Source organism: Siniperca chuatsi, linkage group LG5 (assembly GCF_020085105.1).
Source record: "Siniperca chuatsi isolate FFG_IHB_CAS linkage group LG5, ASM2008510v1, whole genome shotgun sequence".
Classification (NCBI taxonomy): Eukaryota; Metazoa; Chordata; class Actinopteri; order Centrarchiformes; family Sinipercidae; genus Siniperca; species Siniperca chuatsi.
This window is the reverse complement of record NC_058046.1, coordinates 24,344,533-24,366,783: the sequence shown is the minus strand read 5'-3', so window position 1 is coordinate 24,366,783 and position 22,251 is coordinate 24,344,533. Positions and strand designations below refer to the sequence as shown.

At 39.1% G+C, this 22,251-nt stretch overlaps 1 protein-coding gene across 5 annotated transcripts; it reads right to left on the bottom strand.

Annotated features, from left to right (window-relative positions):
* Positions 1-174: 174 nt before the first annotated feature.
* On the bottom strand, positions 175-20,498 carry lifra (LIF receptor subunit alpha a). 5 transcript variants are annotated; one of them, XM_044197916.1, is made up of 19 exons: positions 20,342-20,498; positions 13,530-13,743; positions 13,181-13,317; positions 12,440-12,593; positions 11,859-12,134; positions 11,329-11,455; positions 10,406-10,536; positions 10,076-10,218; positions 9,604-9,757; positions 8,702-8,766; positions 8,121-8,352; positions 7,863-7,943; positions 6,651-6,827; positions 6,346-6,447; positions 6,096-6,242; positions 5,705-5,848; positions 4,769-4,862; positions 4,469-4,535; positions 175-4,263 (listed from the first exon to the last, which is right to left on the bottom strand). In XM_044197916.1, the coding sequence occupies exons 2-19, from the start codon at positions 13,633-13,635 to the stop codon at positions 3,568-3,570; spliced, it is 3,033 nt and encodes a 1,010-aa protein (XP_044053851.1). In that variant the 5' UTR covers positions 13,636-13,743; positions 20,342-20,498; the 3' UTR covers positions 175-3,567. The 5 variants fall into 5 exon arrangements, with proteins under 5 accessions (XP_044053851.1, XP_044053855.1, XP_044053852.1 ...); XM_044197920.1 differs by having other exon boundaries at positions 7,863-7,940; XM_044197917.1 differs by having other exon boundaries at positions 20,321-20,469.
* Positions 20,499-22,251: the final 1,753 nt, after the last annotated feature.

The window sequence follows — 22,251 nt, the reverse complement described above, 5'->3', positions numbered from 1 at the left end:
GACGAAAGTATTTTTAGCAACACTTGCCTGCAGCCATCCTTGACTAATTAGGGAACGAAATAATAACTTATATTCATTGGACTGAAAAATTTACTTGACAGTGATGTTTAGCACATTGATTATGGCAATTGGCAACAGATGAACAGTGATCAACACTTACAAACTGACAAGTGGTCAGATGAATAACTTTATTGCCTTTAAACAAGTAGCATTTCATTTTGTTATTAGTGTTAACATTTATTTATTCACTCAGAAGCACTCTTCTCTTTTCATTCAATCAATAGTAAAATGTTTTGCAAAATATCATGAAATATAAAAGCATTTTCAGAAATGAAAGCCTTTTTCAGGTGCACAATACTTAAGTCATGTTGTCATGCACATTAGTCAGTGTGAGTGTTTTAAAGCCATACGGTAACATAAACATCGAGTTTTAAGGATTTATGAGCCATTTTTTTGTAGTAATAGTTTATACAGCATGCACTGATTTCGCAAAAACATCTAGGGCAAGAGATGACAATGTGTAAGTCAGTAATGTTCTACACAGTAATCACAAGCTCCAATTAAAAATGTATATGGATAATGGAAAAAAGTAGTGGCCTGAATGTAAAATTGCATCATATCAACAGTTGCCATATATGAGTCTGCATGGTGAGTAATCTAGCCCTACTGGCAAAGCGACACTGCTGTGATAAGATAAGACTGCAAAGCAGGCTAAAATATTATTAGAAGACAGGATCACAATTCTGATTAAGTTTACATGACTGACCGACACATTTAGAAACAATTCCATGTGTTTAAACACACAACAAATATACAGTGTGATGCCTCTACATTTCATAGGACTCTATATATATATTTGGTGTCATCAACACAAACATTTGCCTTTATTATAAGAAAGCTGGTTAGTCAACATTAACTCTGCCTGTTGTAGTATATGGAGTATCATTTCCAATGTAAATCAACATAAGATTTTGTATTGTCAGAAGGGAATAAATGAAAGAAAATTACAATTATGTACAGTTAGTTGTATAAAAACAGAGAAAAAAAAAAAAAAGGTGCCATTTTGTTGATCCAAATCAACATAAATGTAAAATGTAACACACAGCGTTCATAGGTTTGTCTCCAAAACCCTGCTTGTTTGTTCAGGCTTCAAATGAATAGAATCTGCAGCCATGTTTAAGTACTCAAAATTATATCCCCCCTTTACCACTGCCTTGAAGTGATCACTGATCTTACACAATGCAACAGGCTGGTTCACTCTTTACTTAATTTGACTGGTGCAAAGTGTAGCTTTTGACAAAATTCTTTTAACCATTTTGCCCCATTAATCAAGTAAAAATTCAGATCAGTGTGACAACATAAAGAGAAAGAAGGGATACATTTTCTCCGTAGTCAAAGAGGACTGCCTGCCTGTTATCAGTTCATCAATGAAGCTATCGATTATAGTTAATCTAAATCATCATTTATGTCACAGTAGTTTTACTTAAAGCTTGTTGGCTGGAGGCACTGAGAAACAACAGACCACAGGCTGCCACACAGGCAAGCCAGGGCTAGACTCTTAAGAACATGATAAAATAAACATCCTGGTTATCACTGGATTCGAAGGCTAATATTTGCATAATGATGCTTTTGAATGCCAATGGTGCGTCCTTAACACCCACACTGTACACAAGAGTAGAGAGCAAATGGAGTATGTGGAGCACTTGGGCAATTAGTAGGCTATGTTTGACACCATTATGGAGATGCCAAAGTGCTGTCAAGCAACCGATATCCACAAGGTCATTTCCCCACATTTTAGTCAACAAAAGCTAAATTATAGCATTTCTGGACATTTTTGGTCATTTCCCATTAAATGCTTTCTCCTTCATCCTCTTTTCCAATCACACATTTTACAAGGAGGCTTCAGGAAAAATTTGTAATGAAAAGATCCTAGTCACATTAAAAAAATGTAAATAAAATAAAAAAACATTAAATGTAATGTAGACTTAGATCTCCCTAAAAATAAACACACTTCCAAGCACAGCAAATCAACATCAAATGCATTATCAGCCATCTCTCTGGGCTTGAAAATAAAGCAACTGGTTCAAATAAAAATAATTCTTCACATCCACATAAATATACTGAGAGGGCTGAGAGTAATATCAATGCAATTATAATGCAACCAAAGTTTAGAAATTTCAGCATGTACTAAAATTTAATTAAAACATCCTTTGTACATTACGCTCAGTGGCAGTGGAATCTGTTGTATGTCCAACAAAATAAATTTCCAATCAGTTCTGAACTGCATTACATTAAGATATTCTTTTTCACTAAACATAACATTTATGAGCAAGGCAGTGGGTGAAATGTGATATGGTGCAAACTAATGGAAGCATTACATTTATCAAGGCAATTTAAACACTGTAATAACCCATCCAAGTTAATTTTCATAATTTGTTCAATACCAATCATCAGCTTGATGATAATGCCCGACACATTAACATTATATTAACAAAAGGACACTGGTCTGACTGAAATGAGCTTCTTAACAAGAAAACAAAAAGAATGAAAAAAAAAAAAAACCCTACTGGTTAAGGAAGACAAAACAACAACAGAAATCTCAAAAGTAACATAATACACAATAATGTGTTCGTTCATTAAATTACATCAGTTTGTATTTATGTTCTAGCTTATATCAGTGTATATCCACTGGGCTCATCACCCATACAATCCCAGACAATAGAAAGCACCACTCCTGTATCTATGTAAAATAACAACTGTTCTCATTCATTCAAGTAACATCTCACTGTTCATTTGTGAAAAATAGATCACGTCTGTAAGGATGAGAGCTACATTGCCATCTTTACATACCTTTCAAATTGTATAGTTTCTTTAAAAGTAAACATGCCTCCCCCCAATTCAGTAGCTCATCAGCTGTCAAGCAAGAAAACAGGCATGATTAACTCAATAACCAACCAGCAGAAGACATGGATATTAATGAGGGGGAAGTTTTCTGTCTACTTAACTACTTTCTACTGAAACTGTTCTTTTGTAGTGTTCTTCGGTTTGAAACTTTCTTGCTTTCAGTTTCCTTCTGTAGTATAGTTCACATCACAAAAAATAAAAACATTAGAAATGCAAGCAAAAAACTGGATATACTCAACTGAAACTCAAACTGAAAAGGCAGTGAGAGGACGTAACAGCCACCAGGTTGCCAGGGTGTGCAATAAATATGGTGGAAAAGAGGTATGAAGAAATCTTTTGATGAGATTTGTTGTCAGAATAGAAATGTTTTGATGTATAAATATACAGATTTTGATATCTTTTATATCTGCATGAAAGAGAAAATTAACTACAGTATATGTGTATTTCTTTATGTTTGGAATAAACACCTTAAATAGCATAATTAACCTGCTGTCAAAGTGCCACTATAAGAATGTAGTGTTACATCAGAGGCGATATTTACCTAGACCATATGGGCTAGGCTTGTTTGATGCATGACACTGGTAACAGTAATGAATCTGAAAGTTTTATGTTAACCCCCTTGGCCTGGCTGCTAGTGAGCGAGTGAGTGAGAGAGAAATGAAATCACGGTTTTGTGGATGACAGCAGGTTGGTGAACCAGGTTGCTGCAGATGATGACAGCTGTCGTTTCTCCTCTGCATGTTCCGCTCCATCAGGGAGGAGGAACTGAGTGGAAGCAACAGAGGTGGGGGATCCAAGAGAGGGTGCCAGGCCACCACTTTCCTCAGCCTCTACAGGGGAGTCCAAATGCCAGGAGCTCTGGGGTTTGTAGCCCCCAGCACTGGCAGCCTGAGGCTCTAGGAAAGGCTCGTGTGAAGATAAGCCCATGTCATCACTTGGGGCTCTAGGTTGCATCTGGGGTCGGTAACCCCCTCCTCCACCTCCACAGCTGACAGACAGATCAGCCTGGGGTTGGTGGCCCTCAGAGGAGCCCTGTGAATCCAGCTGGAAGACCAAAGAAGACCCTGAGGTCTGAATCCCTGTGTATGTCACATCGGTGCGTGCTGAATCCAAAGAAGATGCAGAGGAAGCAGAGGAGTCTGGGGAAAACGGTCTAATGGGCCGCTCATCTACCACTTGGTTGTAGTAGCGTAATGAGGTTGGCTCATCTGTGTCAACTGGCTCGTCTCCAATACCCTGCCCGTCTTCATCCTCGTCTTCTTCAGGAATGACAACAAGCACTTCTTTACTAGAATCCCACTCAGGCTTTTCTACAATGTGGACCATACTGTGGGGAGACGGCTTCAAATCCAACGGCCCCTGTGAGAGAGTTATTAAACGCTTTACTGAGTCAGTTTAAACAGGAGAAAACCGCCTCAAAAACACAAAAATAGGAATGGTCAGTTGTAAAGATCTATCGAGAGAGATATATATAAAAATCTCGAGATAGATCTATTCTATCTATAGAATTAGTATACAATGATTTTAGTTGTGAGGATCAGATTGGATTAGGCTAATACAGTACCTGTGTCCTGGACCAATCACCAGGCAGCTTGGGCTCAGGTATGTCTGGATAGAATGCCTTTTTCACCCTGGTGACAAAGCAAAAATGTCACTTGTAACATACAGTATCATAAAAAGCCTAAACAAATTCAAATAGCAGCTCCTCTTCGATACAGTTTAGAGAATAAGCTGCTGCTTATACTGGGTTTTCACCAATGTGTTAGATATCTTTACAAATGTTGCTTTGTGTATAATTGTTACATTATTTATGCAACACACACAAATAGGAGAGAGACACAGGATGGGATCATAACAGTCTCACCATTTCCTTTTCTTGTAGCAAATGAAGGTGACAATGAACAGGAATAAGGTTGTGATTCCCAGAGAAGCCAAGATTTCCAGGATGAGCCAATCAGCTGTCAGGACAAGACAGTAATAATATTAGATACAGTGTTTCCCCCGCCACAGTTTTATAATGAACCGAAAATATTTTTACATTTCTCATATTAACATAAAAGATCTTTAACGTTGTGTAGTGTGCCATTGCTTCAGCAAAGCATCTGTCACTCTCAGTCAGTCAAGCTAAAACGAAAGCTGTCTGTATGTAGCCTAACTGCTTATCTTAGTTTGTCACTAATCTTAAAATTTGGCAAATTCTTATAAACTTACTGCTGGCTGAGACAAACCAGCCCCTCTCTCTACAAGCGTGATCACAGCAGCAGCAGAGGGAGGAGGACAGGAGGAAGGACTGATACTGTCTGTCTGTGTTCTTCATATTTTAATGTCAGGAATATTATTTATTTGACTGACATTTTAGATTTGTTTCCAGTGAGATATTATTGAGTGTATATAGGGACTTTGCTGTTGTGAACTTTACTCCTGCTGCTATAGAAACAATATTTAGTTATATTTAAAATTTAAATAAATTCTAATTCTGTTATGAATTTATTCTTTTTTTAAAAATGATAATAAATAAATAAAAATACCCAATTCTTTAGTAATGAAAAAGAACCGGTAAGAATACTGATAAAGAACCAGGCCGATAAGAGTATGGATAAGATAAAGATACAATCCTAACGATACCCACCCCTACAGAGTGTTTGTGGCTTTACCCTGACTTTGGGAGGATGAGCAAATCACAGTTCAGAGTTCACAGTTCAAAAGAGCATCTTTTGTAGCCTCAAATAATAGGAATAGAATAAATACAAATGTTAATTACCAGTTGTAGCTATATAGATATAACTATACATTCACATACTGTATGGCTCCAGCGTTACGGAGGCAGTGCCGCCCGTATCCTCGCCTGCTGAGGTGTAGGCCTTGACAGTAAATTTATAGGAGCCCTTTTTATAGGAGAAACCTTTTACAGTGTAGTTCCTGCTTCCTGGGTCTGACAGATTGGCTGTTCAAAGGACAAGGCAAAAAACAAAAAGGTAGAGAGGGACGGGAAAGAAAGTAAAGACAGAGGAAAAGAGAGGAGGAGAGGGAGCAATGAGGAGGAAAGGGAGTGAGTTTAACAGGGTACAAAATGCACTTTCAATAACATTTTGATGAATGTTGTAATAACACGAATTATGCACGTTTTGTATTTGATTCAAGCACTCTACTGTAACAGCTGTACTGTTTACAGTTCACATAATAACATTTACCTAAAAGTGTGAGCTGGGAGCCATTACTGATGTAAATGTTGTAGCCCAGGAGGAAGCCTCTTCTGTTGACCAGTGGGATCTCTCCCCAGGTAAGGAGAATATCAGAGTCCTGCTGTCTGGCTGACAGAGGGACAGAACTAGAAGGGACTGTGGAAGCCGTAAAGAAAGGAGGAAAGAAAGAGAAGTGTGATTTTTAAAGTTACTGCTTCTTCTAAAAAGATAAGCTTTCCACATGCAGTGCTATCCTTACCCAGCTCCTGCGTGTATCCCTGCCAGCGCTGCAGCAGCTCTGGGGCCTCCGAGGAGCAGCTGTACAGGGAAAAGCTGTACCTCACACCCTGCTGGAAGTTGGCTGATGGCAAAGAAAGAGATTATTATGTATTGTACAGTATAATTTCAAATTTGGCAGCCCCTTATTGGCAGATACTAAAGATTGAAGTTACGTTTGAGTATGCGGGAAGGTGAAAATCCTGTACTTAAATTACGTAAATTACTAAACACTATCACAGACTTGGATGTTTCCTTTTAAAAATTAAGGCATCAAGGCTGGCATACCTGATTCAATAGAGACATTAGTGTTTCCAGCGGCCACCTTGACCCAATCCACAGCGCAGTCCCACATGCAGGAGGAATCATGCCATTCTACCACATAACCACAGGTGGCATTGGCATCGCCCTGCCAGAACAGAGGGAAACCTCCGTCCGCATAAACTGCCACGAGGGGTTTCACATCTGGAAAAAAGAAAATATGCATACAGGAATATAAAAAAAATGCATGTCTTCATATTCTCCTTTTATAAACTACCTAGATAAGTGCCCGTTCAAAACGTGCCTGTTCAGAATGGGCCAATTGCTTGCCCTCCGGTTTTGCTGCTTGCAGCTTTCTCGAGAACCGCTCACCCAAACAACTTAACACTCAACAATAGTGTTCAACTTAATAGCCAACGTGCGATAACCAACTGGCTACTGTCATTGGTAACAGCTAGCTATTTGGGCCCAGGCTATTTCAGGGAACAAAAGCGTTCATTACAAAAGTGACATCACTGATGTTTGAAATGTTTAAGTTTAACAAAACGGTAAACTTACAAGACTTTGCCACAATGTAACATCTCCAGTCTCTCTTTCTTCACCTGTTATTAAATGTACTCTAACAAGCGACGGAGAATGAGCTATATCCAGCATGCCATTCGGAGGTGTAACAGTTAATTGGGGTCGCCTCTCAATACACTAAACAGTGTGTACTTCTCGTGGTAATAACACATTACTAATAAATGTGTCCTGTAGATCTCAAGAGCTCCCACTTGACATTGCACTTCCTTGAGTCCTCAGCAATACACCCGCCAACTGTGAAGTCGATCAGATGAACGGTTGTTGAGAAAATCAAAGGACAGGCATACACAGACAGAGATCCCTTCCATTTTAGTTAGTTTGACTGCTGCTTTAATCTTTCAAGTGAGAGGAGGTGGGCATGGTTAGCAGGCAGCTGCAGGGAGAGAGAGGTGGGGGAGTGGCTCAGGTGAGCAGTGCCAGGGAGAGTAAATTGTCTCAGACTAATTGTGCTCTCCCTTTATAAGCAGTAGCTTGCTGAACCTGTGGCCAGCACATGGCACCACACCGGCTGTGAGGTTTTGTTTGTACTCAAGAATTAAGAAGAGCCACAGACACCAGCGTGAGGGAAGCAGGGCAACCAGAGGTGCACGGTCGGCTCGTTTATGGTTTATGTGGAAACTGCGTGTGTGAGCAGACTGTGACAATAAAAGACGTTACCTTTGGAACACACTGCTGTGTATGTGTTTATGCTGGGGAACCCATGGTGGCAACAAGTTTTGCTACAAAGTTTCATGACTGCTGGAACCAAACAGACAAATCAACCAGTTGCTCTCCATACCTAAAAATATGACTGAACATATCTACGCCACATGAAGTTAAACTTGTGCCTTTGAGAAACTAATTACTTTTTGCCTTCTTACTTGCGCCTTACATGCTAAAACATCCCAAACACAGTCTCCCTCCGTTTCCACATACCTGTCAAACGTAGAGGTATAAGTACACTTGCAGGCTGAGACACCCCATCAGCATTCTTTGCAATGACGGTTGCTATGACCTTGTCACTGAAGGTAGCAATCTGTGTGAGGTTGATTGGAGCAGCAGAAGTATCCGGTGAAAAGATTTCTGTGTGCTGTAGATTTTCTTCAAGGCTCCAGAGAGTAACTTCATAACCTGTGATCTGACCATGGCTTTGTCTTCGAGTCAGAGGCTAGAAGAAATCAAGTGAAAGGGAAGGAAGTGGGGACAGAGAAAGATGAGACTATTTTAAATCACATTTTACTTATAATTTCAGATATTCATGTTATATATTCAAAACAGGTCAAGCTTCTTTATGACAAAATGGAGAGAGCAAAAGGAGGAAGGGGATAGAAAGCCAGAAACAAAGGATAAAGACTGAACCCTGACAGGCAATGCACTTGCTCATCATCTGATTGTGGCTTATGTGAACATGCTGTAAATATGTGCTCGCCACAGTAAAAAAAAAAAAAAAAAAACGCTAATTGTTAATTGTAAATCTACCATCTAAAACAATTCAGTTCAAAGATGAAAAAAATTACCTTCCAAATGACCTGCCCAGTGTTGTCTCTGTTCATCCACATCCACACATCAGGAGCATCTGGAACTGAGAGAAGACAAAAAAAAAAGATGAAAAAGAAAAATGGTACCAGTGCTGCTGTTTCATAATTATAAATAAGTGAGATTTCTACTACTGAAAACAGAGCAATACAAGGACTACTAAAAATAAAAAGGAAATCTTTTGAGCTTGAAAGTTCATTATTGATTTCAGAAATAGCAGTTTGACAAAAAAAAAAAATTCCAGTAAGTAAACCTCAAGTGAAGTTTCTTTTTGTCAGAGGAACTCTTGTTATGTCTATGAATATACCTCAAATGCATTAAGTCAAAACAATGATGACTGGGCCTTTGATGAACACACTGGCTTCATAGTAGGTTTTACAGTTATAAAATGTCTACTGTCTTTTGTAACTGACAAGCTAAGCTTCCATTTTGGAACAGAGAAACCATTACATTTTAGTTATACTTTAGAGCAATTCGTAACAATTATTTAAGATTAAGTCAGTATTTAGCAACATTAATTACTTGCTACAAGTCATTAAACAGGAACTGCTCGGGGCATCCTGGTAGCACAATTGACTGATGCCCATTTACGTTAGGGCTGAAACAATTAGTCGCTCGGCAGAAAATTTAAATCGACAACAATTGTCAACAATTCATAATCAATAAATCATTTGTGTTTTGTTTTTTTTCCCCAGGCAAAAATGTCACACATGGACAGCTAATTACAGCTTCTAAAATGTGAGCATTTCCTTTGTTTTTATATATTTTATAAACTAAATCATTAATCAAAAATAAAATCAGTAATAAAAATTTACATTAGTTGTAGCCCTAATTCACTGAAACCTCTGTTAAAATAAAGAGATACCACAAATAAAGCCCTTACCATAAGTGTTGGTTCTGAAGGAAAATGGTTCGCTCCAGGTTCCCCACTTCCAAAAATTCTGCTGGGCACCGCAGCGGACTTGAACAGTGTAATCCTCATCAGGATACAGGTCCGATAGAAACACCGACTGCAGACCCACACCAGAGAAGGTACGCTGGACACATACATTAGACTTCATTACTGTTTGGTACATTGATGGTCACACAAATGGAGAGAACATGCAGGTACAAGCTTGCATTTGTTGAAAGTAATAGGTAGGTTATTAGTATGTCATAATGGAAATGTGGTAGAAGAATGGAAGTGGTATTGTCTGACTGACGTACTGCGTATACACAACCGGCAGAAACCATTTAAGACGGACCAAAAAAAACAGAACAGGTTCTGTACATTGAGACAGACAGAGCAAACAAATACAAACATGGACCAGTGGTCCCCACCCTGCAAAACACACACAGACAGACAGACAACTCACCACTGTTTTGTACCCATGGGAGGCAAGCTCTACCTGGCAGACAAGAGCCAGGGAGGAATAGCTGTTGTACTTCCACTGCCACAGCAGAGTGGCATTCCATTCATGGACGAAAGAGTTCAGGTTAGCTGGTGCTACTGGACGGACTAAGGGAGAAAGGGTGAAACAACAATCAGTGAACTGAGGAAATAAAAACAACTATTATGGGTGTATTTCATGTCTATGTTTAACTCTATTTAGAAAAATTGGTATAAAAAAATCAAGTTTATATGAATTCTTCTTCTTGATGTGTATCCATCAATTGATTTCGTAAGGTAAGGGTGATACACCTACTTCTGTGACTGAGTTCAGCAGAGTCAGTGAGGCTGTACTGGCCGAGAGGATTCACAGCTAACAGTGTCAAGTTACCCTCCCAATGGTCCACACTACACTCTTGCTGCTTCTGCTGTTGGCTGCTACAGTTCCTACAATCAAAAACAAAACAGATCAATAATAATAATAATAATAATAATAATAATAATAACCCCAGCAGATTCCCTAAGAGTGTGAAAATCAAAACAACTAAATTAAATTACAATAAAATATAATCACTTCAGATGCTCAATCTAACCTATAATTTAACACGTTCATAATGTAACATCTCTTCTGGCCAGTCTTCAGACAATTCCTGTAAAAAGGTCTGGCAGACGGCCAATCCACTATCAATGTTAAATGGACACACAGAAGCAGCAAGTGGTTACTTAGACTAAGTGCTTTATATTGTTTGTCATTCTCTCTCTCTTGGTTGATTATTTCTGGGCAGAAAACACTTTTTAGAGAAAGGCAGGGGAAACAATCATAAATAATGCAGGGATACATTGCACCATATCTTGGCCCGCCCATAAATTGCTGTCAATCTGGCCCAAAAAAAAAAAAAAAAAAAAAAATCATCATTGCCACCTCTGTCCCGGACAGTTATGAGAGTTTCCAATATACTGTGTCTTTGCTTTTTCTTGTTTTATAGCGTTTTCGATCTGAGTCTGATACAGATAGCATTGTATGATTATGTAATGCTTTTCGTTCATTGCCCACAATGGTGCTAAAATCTTAAGGTGCTTCCACACCTAACCTGTTTTGTTTGGTTGGTGTTTGCACATGTTTTGGTTCGTTTAGGTGGCGTGAAAGTTGTCAACTGAACTCTCGTGTGGACTAAGCACAGGTGAGGTTTGGCTATTTTTAAGAGTAATTTCTTGTGTTTGCAAGTGTGGCTGTGGTACCTCTTGTTAAGAGAGTAGCGCGTTCCTCGTTTGGCATACAAGTATGTGTTTCGTCCTTCGTTCCACTGGCACACAGCTGAGGTCAAGTCACGAGTCTCACACACAAAATCACTGGGCAGTGGTGGATCTGGGGAAGGGGACAACAAGTAGAAACTTAGTTACATGCTTAATCATATACATATATAAATAAATAACAGATATAAATATATAATATATTTATTTAAAAGACAAGCTCTGGAATATCTACAGACTCTTTCACACAATCATTCATTATCACCAACAGACCAGTCAGTTCAAGAATCTTTTCAGATTAAACACATCGTACTTATATAATAACATTTCATAAGCTGTATAACAGTATAACTGAAGCAAGTTGCATCTTACACTGACCCCTTCAGTGAAATCTATAATTTCTCTGTTTTAATAACCTGTTTACTTTGTGCTACCTCCCTCTCTCTGGCACTCGAACCACATTCACCCATCTTAGATATATAACCATTCACACTTCAGTTCTTATCCATTCATCTTACATCCAACAAACACCACTGCTCCAGTCACTTTTGTCTGTGGGTTGTCGTTAACGTAGACGTTGGTTCCCGTCCTGCCGGATGGTCCCTGATTAAACGCTGTAGTGGCATAACTTCGCCTACTCAGGCGTGTTGCATTCATGACTGTGTTGCCGTAGTAGATGGTTCCAAAGTTTTTCCCCTCTTCCATAATGCAACAGAAAGTGGTGTTGGCCCCCACATGTACAACTCTGTCCTGGGGGTACATCTGAAATTTTTCATTGCTGGGGAGATCGCTTCCTGAAAAGAAGGAGTGAGGGAGACAGACGAAAGCAGAGTGTTTAAAATGTTCTAATAAACGATGAACGGGGAGAGGGAGATATAAATAAAGATCTATATTTTAGGTACAAAGGAAAGTCATATGTTTGGCTTAAGAGTGAGATTTCGGAGAAAAAGAATTTGAATAAGATATGGCCTTCACTCCCCCTGAATGAATAAATGCATTATGTTAATCCCAAATTGAGAGGACAGGCAAAGCAGTATTTATGTTTCTTTAATTATTGGTGTTCTATAATATATATGGGTGTAATTAATGCCCCTCTGACCTTGAAGTATCTCAGTGTTGCTCCATTCACTTGTTGTCTGTCCATCTCTTGAGCGGATTTTGATCGACAGCGAGGTACACTCCAGAGGTTCAACAGAGGTCCAGTTCCACTGGTGCAGACCACTCACCTGATTCACTGTCACAGACACTGTCTCCTACAGGTAATATACAGAAAACACAGTGAGGGAATGAACCAGAACAACATGAAGCTGGTAGATACTTGTTGGTGATGATAGTCATAGCTCAAGCAGGAAAAGAAACAAACTGTTCTGAATTATTATATAATCTGCATAACTTGTGACATAATATAAAAGCAAATAAAATATTATAGCAAAATATGCTGCAGAGGCAAATAACCTAAATATGGCTTTGAAAGTTGCTTTTAGAGCCCAACAAATATTTCAGCCAGGCCGATATATCGATAAATGACAAGAAATTCAAGTAGTGAAATGCCAAAGATGTTTTGAAACAGCATCATCCTTCTATAGTTTGTCCACCAGAGAGTAGTGACAAGTTTTGTTTTAAAAAAAAACAAATATAAAAGGAAACCATATCAAAAATGTTTATTTATGTTATAGGTTGTGTAAAGAAAATCAATATCGGCCAATATATCATTATCTATTAGACTGCTAAATCCTGTATCAGTCTGGTTATAGCTCCTTTCCGTATGAGAATGTAACAAACTTGTAATATAACTTTGTTAATAACAAATTAACAAAAAATGAAGAAGAAATGATCTTACATAAAAGACAGTTTCATTGAATTCAGTTCTTAGAATCATGAGGTCAAAGGTTGTGGCTGCTCCTCCCAGCCAGGATATGGATAGTTGCTGTGTATACATGTTGGCTGATAGGCTCACCTGCTGGGGTACAGTAAGGACTGGAGAAAAACAAAAAAGGTTGGGACAGGATTAATATACAGACTCAATGCAAGTTTAAATCAGCAAAAAATGGTTTTAGTATCAGCTCCACAGAACCAAAGAACAAACCTATATTGCTTCAATGTTCAACACTTTCAACATCTTGTGCATTGAGCGTTGCAGATTTTTGATTTATCAGAATGTCGAGGGTGGAATTTAGTTTGGTTCTTACCATCTTTAGCATGAATGTGTATAGCCGAGAGGCCCAGGAGAACACAGATGAGCCAGACAGGGCTCCAGTTAGGCTTTGAGCTGGGACTGACACTTAAGCGAGGCATGGTGATCGACTGGCCGAGTCACTGTCTGCAGATCATAAGGTGGCGGTCCTCTCCACTACAGTAACACCATGTTAGACATCCTGAGAGGCAAGACAGACAGGGGGTGCCCTGTGGGAAAAGACAGAAGAAGAGAAAAAAAATTACCAAAACATTACATTACCAAAAAAAAAAAGAAAGGTAACGCCTAAGCTGTGAGCAGTTAGGATTTGTTAGCTAACTGGGAAACCTATTTTGGTTAAATGAAACTCCCTGACTGTCAACATACAGTGTTGTTTTATACTATGAAGGTGGTGCTGGACTGAGGGCAGCTGTTGTGCTGTGAAGTTGGAGTCATGCCAACATAATGTCCTTATTCAGGGAATATTCTGGCATGCACAGTAATTTCATAAAATGTCTCTGGACATTAGTTTGCTCTTGTCAATGATAGGTTCTGGGGAGGAGCTAAAATCTGTTGCGCAGTTTTGAATTTCTGCAATGATTTCCTGTCAACTGTGTGGAAAAGCCAAATTTTACATCAACACAAGAAAACATATCTCTCAAGCAGCTGCTTTCAGGCGAGATGTGGAAACACAAGTCAGAGAATGAGATTACTCACACACACACACACACACATCCTCTTCTCAAATTGTGTAGTTTTTGAATGTTGAAGGCTTGGCTTCGCTGCTTATCTACTAACAACGCTACTACTGTATAGTACTGTGAATAGCCAGACGGTGATCAGGCAGACAGAGACAGTAAAGGTGGGGACGAAGATGGCTGACAGCTGTGGGTCCAGCATGATGAACTCATACATGATACCTTATGTAAAGCACAGAATTACCTGTGTATTTTTTTCCCCAGGGAAATATTCATCCACCAGCATAACCTGGTTTATACCGAATAGAAGGTCATAGTTAGTGTATTCATTTCTAGTGTCAACACACCTCCTTCCACGGAAACCTTTAGCAAGAAAGTTGCACTGCCACAACTTGCTCACTGGCTTTGGCTGGCTGTCCACTACAACCACATACATGGACTTTTACATGCTGTGCTCCAACCAAGTTTACCATACCAATGTTATGGAATAAACAAGTGATAGGTGACACTGCTGTTCACTGAAGCTTTTACAGCAGTTACAGCAAAACTGTAATTAACAAAATTAAGAATAGAGCTAAAACAATTTAAAAAAAAAAAAAAAAACATCGATAGAAAATTAATCGGCAACTATTTTGATAATTCATTAATCAAGTAGTTTTTTCGAGCAAAAATGCCAAATATTAATTGGTTTTAGCCTCTCAATTGTGTGATTTTCTGCTTTTCTTTGTCTTATGTGATAAACTGAATATCTTTAGGTTTCGGACTGTTGGTCTTACAAAACAAGCAATTTAAAGACAGGCATTTTTCACTATTTTCTGAAGTTTTATAGAGCAAAGGATTAATTGATGAATCCAGAAAATAATCAGCAGATTAATCTATAACAAAAATAATCATTAGTTGCAGCCCTAATTAAGAATATGGTCAAATACTTGCAATGCAATAATTGCATAAGGATGGATTCAACAAAACCACATTAGTAATACTGCAACACTAATGTAATAATGGGGATACAAAGGGTTTCAGCTTGCCATACTGAAAAAAAAAAAAGGTTAACTGCAAAAACATCTAGCTGGGGAATGCAAGGTCAAGGCTCAGCCTGTACACTATGTGATACATGCCTGATTAAAAACAAAAGGAGGATTTTGCAATGATTTTGTCATGAGCCTCTGTCTTGATGAGCCTGCATGTGCACATTTTTGTATGTAATTCTCTGTTGTTTGTGTGTTTAACTGTCACAGAAACGCTGCAATGTAGCTTGTCTGGTTTCCCTTGAGACAGGCTGGGACAGGCCTCAAACAGCTTAGTAGCAAAAAACAATGCTCTCAAGTGCTGCAATCCCATTACTGCAACAACATGACCTGAACGCAAAAAATACACAAACACACAAGCAAAGGCCATTTCGGATAACTGAATAAGAGAATCTAACCCTAACCTGAAGCATCTTTGTGAAACAAACAAGACAGCCATAGACTAGCCATTGCAGACAGTAGAACAGTATAGTAAAACCCTAATATAGCAGGTTATTTCATTTGATTTATAATGTGACCACTGCAAACCGTATGGAACAATTGAGACATTTTTTCTGCATCTGGTTTCATAACTGCTAAGTAAAAAACAGATCAGAGATGGATTAAAAAACAAAACAAAAAACAGATAGATATCCACCTTTGCAGACAGCTATCTATTCGTCCTGAAAGTGGTAAAAAAAAAAATAATAATAATAATGACAATGCAAGAATAAAACACAACCCTGCTCTCAAATACTGGCAGCCTTACAATTTATTTTCAAGAACATGGTGGATGATTAACAGTTGTTCTCCTTTCACAGTGCAGGGAGCAAAACAAGCTGCTACTGGTGCCAAAGACTTGCAGCCCATAACACTTCACATAAGGGTACGCAAACAAACACACACTGATTCCAGAGAATAGAAAGTTTACATTACGGGAAAGGAGGACTGGAACACCTTGTTTGCTTATCTAACTGCCTGATCAAGGTTTCAGTCCAAATCACCAGTTAGTTTAGTTTATTTTTTATCTAGACTTCTGGTGAAAGATACAGTGCAAATACAGGGATAGAATGCAATGATAAAAACAAGAGTATACGGTAAATAATAAAACTCTGTCTAGGTTAGATAAAAAATATTCCAAGGGACTTTTTCAAAAACCTTTTAGCACAGTAAAAACACCAGTAAATTGTGTAACAACATTAATGGTAGTGTATACAACTGGAGGCTGCTGCTAAATTAATACAATGTAAATACTGCAATACTACACTCTACCCAGCAACTATTTCTGAAGCAAAAAAACACACACACTACACAATCACTACTCTTTATGTGATTTCTTTAGTTTGACTTGGTTAACAAGAAAATTTGAACACTTATGCTTTTGTTAATTCAAATGTGTGCTGTTGAGTCTTTCCATAGTTGGAAATTTTTTACAATTTTTAAAGGCTTCTAGTGTGTTCCTGGCTTAAAAAACATCACCTCCAGATGAAATTCAGAGGCATGGCTCAACATAAATACAGCTGTGTGGAGTCAATGTTTCACACATTTATGGTGAAAAATGGTTTCTGAGCCTGTTGCAGGCCTAGTGGGTCCCAACATGGAAAGAGCAGTTAGACCTATATGTTTTAGTGATCCTGAATCCTAAAGATCTTTTTCCCCCCAACATCAGCAATCTGAAATATTTTACAACCTCCAATATATCATACGACCATCTAAGCCCTGGGGAAAAAAAACAAAAAAAACCAAACATAGTGCACTGATGGGAAGCAGGACAAACAACCGTAGATTCTGGAAAATCTAACCAAGAAACTGATAGCCACAAATGCACATCAACACAAAAATCAATACTTTTCTGCTGGGCTCTGGTCCTTGTCCTTGCAGCAGTAATGAATATGACCACAATCTACAAAAACCACAAGGATAGTGTTGTTACTTAAAACCCCAGCCTAAACCTCATCTGTATGCCTGCAGTAGTTTTATTTAAGCAAAGAACAGACTCGTCATGATTTGGAGTTCGCCTCCTCTTTCCACACTGGACTTTGCCACTGTTCTGTTTGACTATTCAGCTGTGTAAGGCAGCCTTTTGAAGTAAGCCATGGAAAATGTCCAGGTAAACTCCCATGCAAAATATACTGTGCAGGACTGACCACACTGTGATGCAATCATTTCTCAGAATCCAATTTCACTCAAAAGGCCTCATTTGTCTCTAGTTTACTATTTCTATATGTATCTAAACATTAGTTCGCACTAACATATTGTAGCAAACTCAGTCAATATGTAACATACCCCTGTTTTCAGTACATGAATTCAGGGATTGTGCAAGTCATAATATATCCACAGTTACTGGTACATGCAAAATTATGTGTTTTCTTTGAGTGAGTGAGTGAGTGAGTGAGTGAGTGAGTGAGTGAATGTATGTATGTATGTATGTAGGCTGGGGCACTTCACATTATAATAATAACAACCATTTTGTGTTTCAGCTAATGTTGCCCTGGAATTAATGATTAGTTATCAATTAATCCATTGATTAATTTTTTGTTAAATCAAATTTTGTGTAAAAAAGAAAAGTGTAGAAAAAAGTCACTGATTAATATTTAGTCAGTCTACTTATTGATCTATCAACTGTTTCAACACTAGTTTCAGTCTGAAAGACATCCTAAAGTATAAAGTGGAATGTTTGCCCCTGCTAGAACCAAAACCAGGACAAAAATAAAAATGAACTGGAGCCAAAGCCAAAATTACTCCAAACTACCACTGCTTGGAGAGAAAAAAAACCTACTCATGGAAAACACTACAACAAGCTTAACATTTCATCACTATCTAAATAGACATCAGATTGTGATTAAACCTTTTATATGCGAGCTGTAGTGTTTTCAAATTGAGTTTTGCCCCAGGCAGTAGTATTCTTACCTGTAGTGGTAACACAGATCAAGTGCCATATAGTCCCATTATATTCAAAAAATACAGACATCTCTATGGCCGATATCTCCAAAACTCAGCAACTCACACCAAAACAATCTAGATTGTATGGAAATATAGATTTTTGATTTTGGGGTGTCCCCTTAAAAGCATCTTACTATCACGACCACATTTTTGTTTTTGTTTTGTTTTTTAAACAATCAAAACCTCTGATAGCATTGTCTTTACTAAAAGGGTGTGGGAAGGAAGCTGAAGCCAAACCCAGGCAAAAACTTGTGTCTGTTCTCAGCCTACACTCAGCAACGCTGTCATACGATTACCACCAGGACCAAAAAAATAAGCAGAGTGCTTCTAGTATACTATACAAGTGAGGCAGCATTTTGAAACACAAGCTAAGTTTGCTGCTAATTATGTTTGACCTTTAAATGGGACAAGAGGAAGACCGGATGCTAATGAGAGAATAAATGAAAAACAGAGAGCTTTAACAGATGATTGTGTGTGTGAAATGTCAGTGCTCTGACCTCAGTGGAGAAGGGACATTCAGTCCTCTGTGTGTGTAGCTTTTGGACCTCAACCAAACGTCGTTTCCTTCCTTCCCTTTCCCTGTAATCCTTCATGAATGTAAATGTAAATCTAAAGCCACAGAAAGTGATTAAAAAAAAGAATCTGTCTAAAAAAACACAATTTGCTTATAGATGTTTGCTTCTAAATAACTGGCTGAAGACAATTAAACAGATACACAGAGTCAAAAGCAGGCCAGTCCAACCCCCTCCCCCAAAAGACAAACTAGTCTGATCTTTTTTAAAATCACAAACACAGCCAAGTGACTGGTAATAAAGAAAACACACAAACAGGGCAGCTATTGTCCTGCCAGGTACAAGTAGGCGTTTTCCATTCATCCAGTTTGTTATGGTGACTAATGTTAAGTGTTACGAGTCTAGAACCATACTAGGATGATTGAATATAGCATGAAAACTAACCACCTGTTATTACAATTCACCCTCACATAGGACTACAGCAGATTTATTCCATAAGAACACTAGGGACAGGATACAACACAAACAACTCTTGTTCCTTATTGTTGAAAAATTGAAGGGGAAGACTGCACCAAGGGGAAGAGGACTGTTAAAAGTATCAAGGCTAACACGGACATGTTAGACGTCTATGCAAATGCATGTAAATGTCAACTAGGCATAATTTGTCTCCCCTGTGCAGGTGCAGACAATAGCACTGTAACACTGACTCTGTATTTCTTTTTTTTTTTTTCTTTGAAATGGTCTCATGAAAAATATAATAATTAGTACGCACTGTTACCTGTAAAAGTAACCAAAACTACTGAGTAGGGTATGTTATTACATTATCTAAATTTTAGAAAATATGAGATAATATCCCTGCCCAGTTTTCTGTGAAAACACATATGTTTACAGAGAGGAAAACAACTCTTCCTCTGTGCATGCAGACCATATTTGAGCAACACACTATATTTGTTCACAATATAGTGTCAAATTGATCACGGTCCTTATCTTTTTTGAGACCAAGAGAGAGAACAAACAGCCTTTGTTGCGGGATACATACTGAAGCACATTGGTTGGGTAATCAAAATATGAATCCTTTATCATAAAAGATTAGTTGATCTCACCCTCTCCAATGGTTCTGATCACAAGTGGACAGCTCAACTACACAAAAATCATCATGTGCCTGCTCACTCAACGCCTGGTAAATGTCCATGTGTAATAGCTATTTTTTGACTCTGATTCTGCTCCTTCAGGAAAAGTAGCTAATACAGCAGATAACCCAAACTGCATCATCTCGGTTCAGCCCCGGAGGTTGCTGCTTGCTCGGGACGGTTTGGATCATTAGCATTAGCAACTGGACAACATGATGGGTGTTACCGTTAAAAGTCTTATCACAAACAACGGACAGACGGTGGTTACACTTTAGAAATGTAACGTTAGCTTTAATTTTTAACAACATTTTATCAAGGGAGACAGTGTACTTAAATTGGACAAACTGAGTTAGAAATGCCATTTTAAAGTCACTTAGCAGCCAGCACCCCACCACACACGCGCAGACAGGCCACTGATGTTTGGATAAACACTGCTAGCTCACGTTACAGTAAGTAAACTGCTATCTACGAACTAACATTAAACGTTATTATGAGTTCACAAATAACACAAAATTACCTCCGATGTAGCAATACATACTTTTCAGTGTTGTTTCGGTTATATGTCCAATAATCCAGCTTCTTAAAAAAAAAACAGTCCCCGTGCTACGTAGTTAGATCATTCCCAATGAAATACATCGGGATTACTGGAATAGAGCGAATCTTAATGGCGCTGGAGCGAACCAGGCGTTTGATTGACGCTTGCAATGACCAATGGGTTTCGACTAAACCGTTTTTGCACAGGAGAAAGGGTGATGTCGTGCTCGTGTTGCGTTTAAGTCACACAGGAAAGTAGACCCGCTAGGGGTCACGTTACCCGTCCAGACCACGGTCAGGACTCTGCTTGAGCCGATTTTACTGCATATTCTGGATTCCAATACAGAGTCGCCAACTACAGTGATATGGAAATAAATTGAGTGATGTTAATTTCTAATAGAACGAACCCCTGTAATGATTTTTAAAACGTGATCATGTAACCTTTTCTATGCCATAGCCATAGACTGTATAAAGCAGGCCATAGCACGCTACAATACACGCCGACATTTTGGAGGACTTTATTCTTCAATTCCTTTCGGCTGTTTCCTTTCAGGGGTCGCCACAGCGAATCATGTGCCTCCATCTAACCCTGTCCTCTGCATCCTCTTCACTCACACCAATTAACTTCATGTCCTCTCTCACTACATCCATAAATCTCCTCTTTGGTCTTCCTCTAGACCAACCTCAGCATCCTTCTACCAGTATATTCACAGTCTCTCCTCTAAACATGTCCAAACCACCTCAATCTGGCCTCTCTGACTTTATCTCCGAAACATCTAACACGAGCTGTCCCTCTGATGTACTCATTCCTGATCCTGTCCGTCCTCGTCACTCCCAAAGAGAACCTCAACATCTTAAGCTCTGCTACCTCCAGCTCTGCCTCTTGTCTTTTCTTCAGTGCCGCTGTCTCTAAGCTGTGCAACATCGCTGGTCTCACCACCGTCTTGAACACCTTTCCTTTCATTCTTGCTGATACTCTTTTATCACACAACACACCTGACACTTTTCTCCACCCGTTCCAACCTGCTTGCACTTGCCTCTTCACCTCTTTTCCACAGTCTCCATTGCTCTGAACCGTTGACCCTAAGTACTTAAAGTCCTGCACCTTCTTCACCTCTGCTCCCTGTAACCTCACCGTTCCACCTGGGTCCCTCTCATTGACACACATGTATTCTGTCTTACTGCGGCTAAGCTTCATTCCTCTGTTTTCCAGAGCAGACCTCCATCTCTCTAGATTTTCCTCCACCTGCTCCCTGCTCTCACTACAAATCACAATGTCATCCGCAAACATCATAGTCCATGGAGATTCCTGTCTAACCTCATCTGTCAGCCTGTCCATCACCAGAGCAAACAACAAGGGGCTCAGAGCCGATCCTTGATGCAAACCCACCTCCACCTTAAACTCCTCTGTCACACCTACAGCACACCTCACCACAGTCTTACAGCTCTGCCACTCCAGACTTCCTCATACAATACCACAGCTCCTCTCTTGGCACCCTGTCATACGCTTTCTCTAAATCTACGAAGTCACAATGCAACTCCCTATGACCTTCTCTGTACTTCTCCATCAGCATCCTCAGAGCAAATACTGCATCTGTTGTACTCTTTCTAGGCATGAAACCATATTGCTGCTGACAAATGCTCACCTCTGCCCTTAGCCTAGCTTCCACTACTCTTTCCCACAACTTCATTGTATGGCTCATCAGCTTTATTCCTCTGTAGTTGCCACAGCTCTGCACATCTCCCTTGTTCTTAAAAATTGGCACCAGTATACTTCTCCTCCATTCCTCGGGCATCCTCTCACTCTCCAAGATCTTGTTGAACAAACTAGTCAGAAACTCTACTGCCACCTATCCTAGACACTTCCATACCTCCACAGGTATGTCATCAGGACCAACTGCCTTTCCACTCTTC

Bases quoted from the DNA above. Each gene is read 5' to 3' on its own strand.
- lifra (XM_044197916.1), bottom strand. From the start codon at position 13,635: ATGCCTCGCTTAAGTGTCAGTCCCAGCTCAAAGCCTAACTGGAGCCCT. The intron at 4,863-5,704 runs GTATGTGAATGT...TTGTCCTGACAG, and splicing joins CGTAACGCTGGAGCCATACA to CTGATTGGCTCATCCTGGAA. The intron at 4,536-4,768 runs GTGAGACTGTTA...CTTTGTCACCAG, and splicing joins TGCTACAAGAAAAGGAAATG to GGTGAAAAAGGCATTCTATC.